At 53.6% G+C, this 9,533-nt stretch overlaps 1 protein-coding gene across 1 annotated transcript; it reads left to right on the top strand.

Moving 5' to 3' along the window:
• Positions 1–2,994: 2,994 nt before the first annotated feature.
• Positions 2,995–3,906, top strand: LOC128899435 (calmodulin, striated muscle). Its single transcript, XM_054178441.1, has 2 exons — positions 2,995–3,496; positions 3,709–3,906. The coding sequence occupies exon 1, from the start codon at positions 3,001–3,003 to the stop codon at positions 3,448–3,450; it is 450 nt and encodes a 149-aa protein (XP_054034416.1). The 5' UTR covers positions 2,995–3,000; the 3' UTR covers positions 3,451–3,496; positions 3,709–3,906.
• The last annotated feature ends 5,627 nt before the right edge of the window (positions 3,907–9,533 follow it).

A 9,533-nucleotide genomic window follows, 5' to 3' on the forward strand; every position in this document is an offset into this window, starting at 1 on the left:
AGGAGCACACAGCCTCCGAGCTTGGAGCTGGTGATGGGGAGGACATGGATGCTGGGCTTGGGTGCTGGTGATGGGGAGGCAACAAAGAGATGATAGGTGCTGGCAGTTCATGCTAGTGATGGGGAGGTCATGGGTACTGACCAGGGATGGATGGATGGTTGGTAAGGTGATTAAGTGGATGGATGGACACAGCAGATGGATGGGTGGGTGCATGGATGGACAGCTGGGTAGATGAGTGTGTGAACACATTAATGGATGGAGAGGAATGGACAGAAGGTAATGAGAATGGATGGACAGACACTTGGACATAGAAAGAGCTCTCATCATCTGCTGTTTCCAAGCCCTCCTGCTGTAAGAGATGAGTAAAACCGACAGCAGGCCATTACAACACAGTGCTGGTCATGGCGAGCTAATGGGGAGATGATGGGGAGGTCATGAGTGCTGACAATGTTACTGGTCATAGGTCCTCATGATGGGGAGATGATGAGGTGATAGGTGCTAGTGATGGGCAGGTGATGGGTGCTGAGAATGGTGCTAGTGATGGGGAGGTGACAGGAGCTGGTGGTGGGGAGGTGATAGGTGCCAGCAATGGAGAAGCAATGAGGAAGCAAAACCCTCTTTCAGAAACACCCAGGATGGAACAACCCCCTCATCTTGACAAAGTGACCCAGGATCTTCTCACCCAGCTCACCTTCACTTTGGAGCTCAAACAATTGCCCCCATAGCTTGAACCAACACCTGAATCCTCCTGGTTTTGCTGCCCCCAATTATCTGTTGATGTTTGCTTCTCCTGCCTGGGTTCAAGCCAGCTCCTCCTCCCCTTGTCTCCTTCCTCTGCTGCCCGTGGGCTCTTTCAGGGCAATTTCGGCTCCATCTCATTAAACCTGGAGCAGAACAGCAAGCATGGGCAATGAGACAATTAAGGAGCTGCTCGTTGCACAAGAGGAGCTTCCAGGACCTCCCCTCCCCGAAACAGAGCAGTGCCAGCGTCTCACCAGACAGGTTCCTGCTCCCTCCCTGCAACTGCTGCCTTCTACGAGCCCACAATGCTCTCCACATCAGGTTTTTCCGGGAGACAGCCATCCCCTCCCACACTTTGTTCCACCTGGGGGCCTCATCTTCACTGTGAGGGCCACAGAGCATTGGAACAGGCTGCCCATGGACGTTGTGGAGTCTCCCTCTCTGGAGACTTTCATCCACCCATCTGGAAGTGCTCCTGTGTGATCTGTGCTAGATTCTATGGTCCTGCTCTGGCAGGGGGGTTGGACTTGATCTTCAAAAGTCCCTTCCAACCCCTAACATTCTATGATCCTATGATCTTCCACATTGTTCTTCAGCTGTCCCATGGGTTGGCTTCTGTTTTGTGGCCATCCCATCCAAATACTACTGCTGTAACTTCTCACTGGGCTAAACTGGGGTAAACTGGTGCCATTTTGTTATAGCTGAGGAGCCTGGTCATCTGGGTCGTTAGCTGGTGAAGGTCACTTGTGGGCACAGAAGAAAGAGGAGTGGATGGTTGGATGGGCAGGTGGATGGATCGTAATGGATGGATCATGAGATATAAGAACAGATGGTTGAAGGATGGATGAGTGGATGGATGGAGGGAGGGATGGACATATAATTTGGGCAACTGGATGTATAGGTGGATGGACAGATGAATGGATGGTACTGTTTCTGGGTAGATGGATGTGCATAGGGATGAGTGCACACAGGGAAGGATGTGTTGGATGGATGGACAGATGGATGAATGGGTGGATGGATGGCCACATAGATGACTAGGTGGCTGGGTGGATAGATGGGCAATTGGGTAGAAGCACGCACAGACAGATGAGCAGATTAATGGATACAGTGATGGGCAGAAGGCAGTGAGACTAGATGGATGGACAGACAGTTGGACAGAGACATAGCTCACATCATCTTTTGTTTCTGGACCCTCCTGTAGTCTATATTGTAAGAGATGAGTAAAACCAAAAGCAAGTCATTACGACAGGGTTAACCCTCACTCAGCCCCAGGGTTAACCCCTGACTAACCAGGGCAGGACCCATGACACAGCTCACCTGATGAGCATTACCACATCAGGTGCCCCAGGGGCTGTGGGGCCGTTCCCAGGGAGGCCGGAAAAGGTCTCAGCGCTTATTCAGATCTCCACCAGCTCCAAGCAGCCAGGATCTGCTGGGACCTGCACGAGAGAGCCCACCCCCACAGCTTTGACACATTGCCAGCATCAATGTGGTGGCCCTGGGGCTGGGGAGACTTGGGAGGGGGACACCCCTCTCAACCTCTTCATGCAGGGCTGGAGACCTATGCAAAACGCCATTTCCCCCGCCTCCCCCTCCCAGAACTGCCTTAAAGGAGCAAAAACTGATGTCTATCATCCCCACCTTCCATCACCGTCCCTCCCCAAAAACACGGCTCTGCCACAAACCACAGCTCAAGCTGAGGCATAGGAAGTTCAATGGAAACAGGAGGAAGAATTATTTCACTGTGAGGGTGACAGAACACTGGAGCAGGCTGCCCAGGTAGAGTCTCCCTCTCTGGAGATATTAAAGATCCATCTGGATGAGTTCCTGTGTGACCTGGTATAGGTGATCCTGCTCTGGCAGGGGGTTGGACTGGATGATCTCTCGAGGTGCCTTCCAGCCCCTAACATTCTGTGATTTTGTGAAAGCCCTTAATTAGGGGCCTCATTACTAGCTGGCCCCATGAAATGCCATCAGCAGAGCAAGCTGGGACAGCAGCCGAGGTGGCCCAAGGGGGACGGAGGTCACCCTTCTTCTCCAGCACCCCAACACTCCCTTTCCCACTCCCCTGGGACCCAGCCAAACCCTTTCAGCCGACCCTAATGGCTCAACCTCTCCCTGATGCCTCAGGTCCTTCCTCCTCCTCCGCCGCCGCCGCCCGCTGCGGGGCGAGGCAGGTGGGAGGGCGGAGGCCGGGCCGGCGCCTCCCCGCCGGCGGCGCGGCGTGCCGGGACCGAGCCGCGTGCGAGCAGCAGCGCCATGGCCGAGCGCCTCTCGGAGGAGCAGATCGCGGAGTTCAAGGAGGCTTTCTCCCTCTTTGACCGGGATGGGGACGGCTGCATCACCACCAAGGAGCTGGGCACCGTCATGCGCGCCCTGGGGCAGAACCCCACCGAGGCGGAGCTGCAGGGCATGGTGGGGGAGCTGGACGCCGACGGCAGCGGCACCGTCGACTTCCCCGAGTTCCTGTCGTTGATGGCGAGGAAGATGCGGGACACGGACAGCGAGGAGGAGATCCGCGAGGCCTTCCGCGTCTTCGACAAGGACGGCAACGGCTACATCAGCGCAGCCGAGCTGCGGCACGTCATGACCAACCTGGGCGAGAAGCTGACGGACGAGGAGGTGGATGAGATGATCAAGGAGGCCGACTGCAACAACGACGGCCAGGTCAATTACGAGGAGTTCGTGAGGATGATGACGGAGAAGTGACCACCCCGCCCCACCGCCGCCATCCACTCCCGACACCGTCCCGCAGGTAACTCGGAGGGATGCGGTTTCGCGCTCAACCAAGCGGCCACGGAAAATCCCAGGCCGTGGGGTCCACCCCACCTGCTGCGGTGGCCACCCCCAGACCTTGCATGGCTTCCATTCATTATGACCACATCCTGGCCTGCAGCTCTTGCTGATGGTTGGAAGAAATCCACGTTGGTGGTGCTTTTCTTAAATTGTTCCTTAATTTCTTCATAGGGATCAGCAATCTGGGTGGTCCCCCAGCCTCTCCATCCTCTACTGCCTTCCCTCCACCATCCCAGGATGGAAAATCCTCTTTAATCCCAGCCAAAGTGTCATCAGACAGCATCTACATCAGCTGTGGGCATCTCACCTGGCAGGATGGGGTTTTGGGGTTGCAGACAAACATGGGGTGTCCCACCACAAGACGAATCTCTCACGTTTGGAGAGGTTTCGGTGGGCACCGCATGTCCCCTTGGCACCGTGCCAAGTCCAATAAAGAAATGTTCCCCCCATGTCCTAGTGGCTTCCAGTTCTTCCTTTGGCTGCTCTCTGAGATCCTTGCTAAGAAACAAACCCACCACCACCTCTCCCAGAACACCAACACTGGTGCGCCCCAGCCAGGGTGAAGCCACACATCACTCCCACCCTCTTCTTTCCCATTCTTCTTCCCTACAAACTGGGAAAATGTCCCTTGTGGCTGCTGGGCACCAGCCCCAAGGGTGGTGGCCATGCCAGCCCCAGATCCTCATTGCTTTTGGGGTCTGCCATCTGCACCTTTGAGGTATTGAATGCCCTTTTCTTAACCCCTACAAGCTTAGGGGATAGTTGGCAGCTGGATCTCACCCTGCTCCCTATCCAAAAGATAAGCAGAGCAGGAGCCACCTTTCCTGGCCACAATCCACTCCGTCGTGCTCCCCGTGACTCAGTTTCCCCACAAAGAAGGTAAAAACTGCAGGAGTCTTCTCACCCCAGGCTGGGCTGATTTCCTGTGAGGGAGGGGGTTGAAGGAGCATTAATTATGATGGATTAATGATCCATCACTAATGAGCCAAGAGGAAGGCTCATCACTTTTTCATGGGGGACATCACCATTTTGGTGATGTTCAAGTCAACACAAGGGGACTTCACACACACCCCCTTCCCCCCCCCCAGCTCATCCCTGGGGCTGGAATCTTTGGCAACCCCAACTGTTTTCCCAATGCTGGGAAATCCAGGCAGGTGCCTGCATGCCAGGGCTGAGCACGCCCACGCTGGCTCCACCCCAGGTGTGGCCTTCAGCCCATCACCCATCACCTTCACCACATGCTGTCCTCTTGCTTACACACCCAACCTACCTACAGCTCTGCAGGGGGTGAGAGCAGGGCCAAAGAAAGTCCTAAATCCAGCAAAATTAGGACAAGGGGAAGGGGTCACACCAGGCCATTGTCCCTAAAGTGGCCAAATTTAGACCTTCCCAAAACGGTGATTATTTATTGATGCCACATTTTGGCCCAGACCCCTTCTTGGTATTTTTAGGTTTGACCTTTTCTCCTTCTATTCTGGGATTGTTTAATTACTGGAGTTGTGTTGGGGTGGTTGGGTTTTTTTCACATCACTTAATCCTGAACTGTTTTGTCTTAACAATGGCCTTCAACAGAAGGTTGGACTCCAGCCAGGAGCACTGGACCTGCAGCCCCAGCAGCAATGGAACTGGCCCAAAGAACATTCAGTTGTGATTTGCACCAGAGTATTTGCCCACTTTCTATCAGGAAGAAGCTCTTTACTATGAGGATGGTGGAACACTGGAACAGGCTGTCCAGGGAGGTGGTGAGGCCCCATCCCTGGAGACATTCAAGGTCAGGCTTGATAGGGCTTTGAGCAAGCTAACATAGTTGGGGATGAACTAGGTGACCTCTAGAGGTCCCTTCCAACCCAAACCATTCTATGATTCTATGGCAGGAGATGTTCATAGACTCACAGAATTATTAAGGTTGGAAAAGACCTCCAAGGTCATCAAGTCCAACCACTGACCCAGCACTGCCAGGTGTCCCCCAGTGTCACTCAGGATGAACTAACAGCTGGACCCCCTCAACATCACCCCCTGAGGTGGGACCTGAGATGCTTCTCCAGTGCTGCTGAATCAGCCACAGATTCTCCCTATTTCCATGATTTTAGCAAAATGCTACATTTTTAACAGCTCAACAACTGGGCTTCAAAATCACCTGAGTTAAATATTGGGGGAACAAAACCAAGACCCCCTAAGAGGCACCGAGGACCTTTACTGAGCCATCTCTAAGAGTGATGAAAAGAAGGGAAGGATTTTCCCCTCATTTCCTCCCCATTTCCCCCATCTTTTACCTTCTTCTCATTTGTTTTCTCCCCATTTTTCTAGTTTTCCCCCATTTTCTGCCATTTTCCTCAAGTTTTCCCCATTTTCCCCTGATTTTTCCCATTTCTCCACCATTTTTGTCCCCACTTCCACCCCTCCTCAGTCCCATCCTTCCAGCTCCCAGCTGGGCCAAAATTACCTTACCCTCCTTGCTGGACGTGCTGGGACATCTGGTGATGAGGCTTGGGGGGGCTTTCTTGGGCTTCCCCCAGCAGGGAAAGGCTCCACTGAATCCTTCTGGATCTGCACCAAAACCTCCTCTGCTGCCCCTGAGGACAGGACCAGGGGTGGGGACAAGTGGGAGACAGAGGGGGAACAAGTGGAAGAAAGGGAGAGGCCAAGTGGGGCGGGAGATGGGGATGAGTAGGAGGAGAGAGGATGGTGCCAGAGACCCACAGGACAAGGAGAGGGAAACAAATGAGACCAGGAGTTGGAGACAAATGAGATCAAGAGACAGGACCAGTGGGACCAGGAGCTGGGAACAAGAAGAAGGAGGAGAAGGGGAAAATGTGACCAGGAAATGGAAGAAGTGGGAAGAGGAGACAGGGAACATAGGAACCACAGGATGGAGACAAACTGGACCAAGAAAAAGGACTAGTGGGACAAGAGGACAAGGACAAGTAGGAGCAAGAAATAGAGACAAGCTGGACTAGGAGAAGGCACCAGTGAGACCTGAGGACAAGAACAAGAGGGACCAGGAGACTCTTGCTAGGTCTTTGGGCTGGGGATAAATGGGAGCAGGAGACAAGTGGGACAAGAAGAGGGGACCAGAACAAGCAGGAAATGGGGGCAAGTGTGACCAGAAGGGGACCAGGGCAGGGATCTCTGTGCTCTTCCATGCCAGCTAGTTTGTGGAGACATGAGATGAACCCGAATTGCAAGGAGGGGCACTCCTCCTTAGCCCCCATCTCACTTCCTCTGAGCTCCCAAGGCTCAAGGTATAGCCCCAAGAGAGTTTGTGAAAATGTGTTGAGGATCCTCATGGGGACAATGAGAACCTCCAGCTGCCATCACATTTCACAGGGCTCCTCTCTCCAGCATCTAGGGTGGACAGATGTGGCTCCAGCCTGGCTGGCTGAAGGAGGATTAAATCAGACAAGGTTTTTCAGGCACCAGGAAATGTTCCTGGATGTCTGAAGGGATCCTGAGTCCCTCAGGAGCCAGATGAGGACCTTCAGCAGCCGTAGGGTAGCCAAGGTGGTGTCCATCAACCTTCAAATGACAGTCTGCTGTGGGCATCCCAAGTCTGGGCTTTCTCGGCCCTGCAGGGGTTAACTGCAGCGGCTGCAATCGGAGCTGCTTCATTTTCCATGCCTGCAGTGCTGGAGCCTTCACAGGAAATTAATAGCTCCATGACCTCAGCCACCACGCACGCGGCCGCGCTCCACGGCGTGCCGGCAGGGCCACGTAACCACCGCCCCGGCAGACATGGTCTGGGGTCTTCTCCTCCAGGTAACCACACCCCACCAAAAACCAGCCAGAAGAGATCTGGGAGTCTTCTCACTTCATGTCACCACAGCATCCCAGCTGGAGGAGATTTGGGCTTTTCTCCTCCATTTAACCACAGCCCACTTGAGCCAGTTTGGGGTCTTCTCTATTTAACCACAGCCCACTTGAGCCAGTTTGGGGTCTTCTCCTCTATTTAACCACAGCCCACTTGAGCCAGTTTGGGGTCTTCTCCTCTATTTAACCATAGCCCACTTGAGCCAGTTTGGGGTCTTCTCCTCTATTTAACCACAGCCCACTTGAGCCAGTTTGGGGTCTTCTCCTCTATTTAACCACAGCCCACTAGAGCCCAAGTGGAGGAGATTTGGGGTCTTCTCCTTCACGTAACCACAGCCCACCATAAACCAGCCAGAGGAGATTTTGGGGTCTTCCCTTTCTCTTGGGACAAGTGGTAGAATGGTCCCATAGCCCCATAGCCCACCCATGGAGATAAACAACCAATAATCCTCTCTCCTATCTCCATCCCCACTGCTTTAGAGCCCAGCACCTTCTCCTCTTTATAAGCTTAAGAAAAGCTACTTCATTTCCCACTTTGGTCTATTCTACCCCCAAATCAACCCTTGCAAGGTGAGGTGATGACCAAAAAAAATGAGTCCAGGCAAAGCCCCAAAGAAGAAATACCTGGTTTCCAGCCCCTCCATCCCTACTTTTTATCCTATTTTCATCCCATCCATGGAAACACGACCAGCTCCATGCTCCCCTCTCCGCCCCCCAGCCAAGATGTTTTTGCAGAGCTTCCCTGAAATCCTGGTTTTTTCCCTCCTTAAAAATGCACTACCCGCCCCCCCACCCCCCGCCCCGAGCTGAGATCCGAAGGAATTTAATTCATGCCAGAGCTTGGGAATGCAAAACAAAAGCTTTTGGTGATGGGAATTGAAGCCTGGAGGTAGGAATTGAGCCACCTGGAGGGAGGAATTGAGATGCCTGGAGGTGGGAATTGAATCACCTGGAGGGAGGAATTGAGCTGTCTGGAGGTAGGAACTGAGTTGCCTGGAGGCGATTTGTTGTTCCTTTTTTATCCAGGACAAAGTGGGGAGGGAAACACAGGAGAAACTGAGCAGATTTGAGAGGTTTGCTGGCATAAAAACGCATCTGGGCTTGGTGGGATCCGCAATAACGTTGCCACCACCCACGGAAAACCGCCCAGGCATGTTTCATGGAGCAGATCTTCCAAAGCTTTTCCAGGGTTTGTCTTTTCTCCTGCAAACTCGTGGCCGGTGCAGCCCCAGCCGGTTCAACATTCCCCGCTCCGCAGAGAGCCTTCCTGGCTCACAGCAGCAGGGAGCAGCACCGCCCAGCGGCACCACAGGGGGAAGAGGCTCCCTGCAGCCCCAGCTGCCACAGAACCACGGGTTTTGAGGCTGTTAACTCTCCCATCAGTGTTAATCAGTGTTAATTCCCCCAAAATACAGCCATCCCAGAAGAGACAGAAGCTCTCACCACCTCAACCGGCTCCTCTAGCCCATGAGAAGACCCAGGTGAGCAGGTAGGCTGGAGAGCCAGAGGGTCAGAGAATGGTTTGGGTTGGAAGGGACCCCTAACGGTCATCTGCTCCAACCCCAATGCAGATAGCAGGGACATGTTTGACACGTTTGCTCTGAGCCCCAAACACCCTGGCCTGGGATGGTTCCAGGGATGGAGCATCTACCACCTCTCTGGGCAACCTGGGACAGGGTCTCACCACCCTGTGTAAAGAATTTCTTCCTTCTCTGCAGTCTGACTCCTAGTCGAAGCCATCAGCCCTCGTCCTGTCACAACAGGCCCTGCTTTCTGATCACTACTTATCAGTACTGAAAGGTCTCAATAAGTCTCCCCCAAACCTTCTCTTCTCCAGGCTGAACAACCCCAGTTCCCTCAGCTGCTCTTCATGACACCTGTTCTCCAGACCCGTGGCCAGCTTTGTTGCCCTTTGGTGTCCCTCAGCACCACATCTCTGTGGCTTTTAAATGCCTCCAGTGATGGGGATTCAACCATCTCCCTGGGCAGCCTGGTCTAGGCACTAACAACCCTTTCAGTGAAGAAGTTCCCTCTAATGTCCCACCTAAACTTCTCCTGGTGCAACCTAAGGCCATTTCTTCTTGTCCTGTCACTTGTTCCACAGGAGAAGGGACCCAGCCCCACCTTTCAGGGAGCTGTAGTGAGCTAGAAGGTCTCCCCTCAGCCTCCTTTTCTCCAGGATGAACAAC

This window comes from Dryobates pubescens, chromosome Z, assembly GCF_014839835.1.
Source record: "Dryobates pubescens isolate bDryPub1 chromosome Z, bDryPub1.pri, whole genome shotgun sequence".
Classification (NCBI taxonomy): Eukaryota; Metazoa; Chordata; class Aves; order Piciformes; family Picidae; genus Dryobates; species Dryobates pubescens.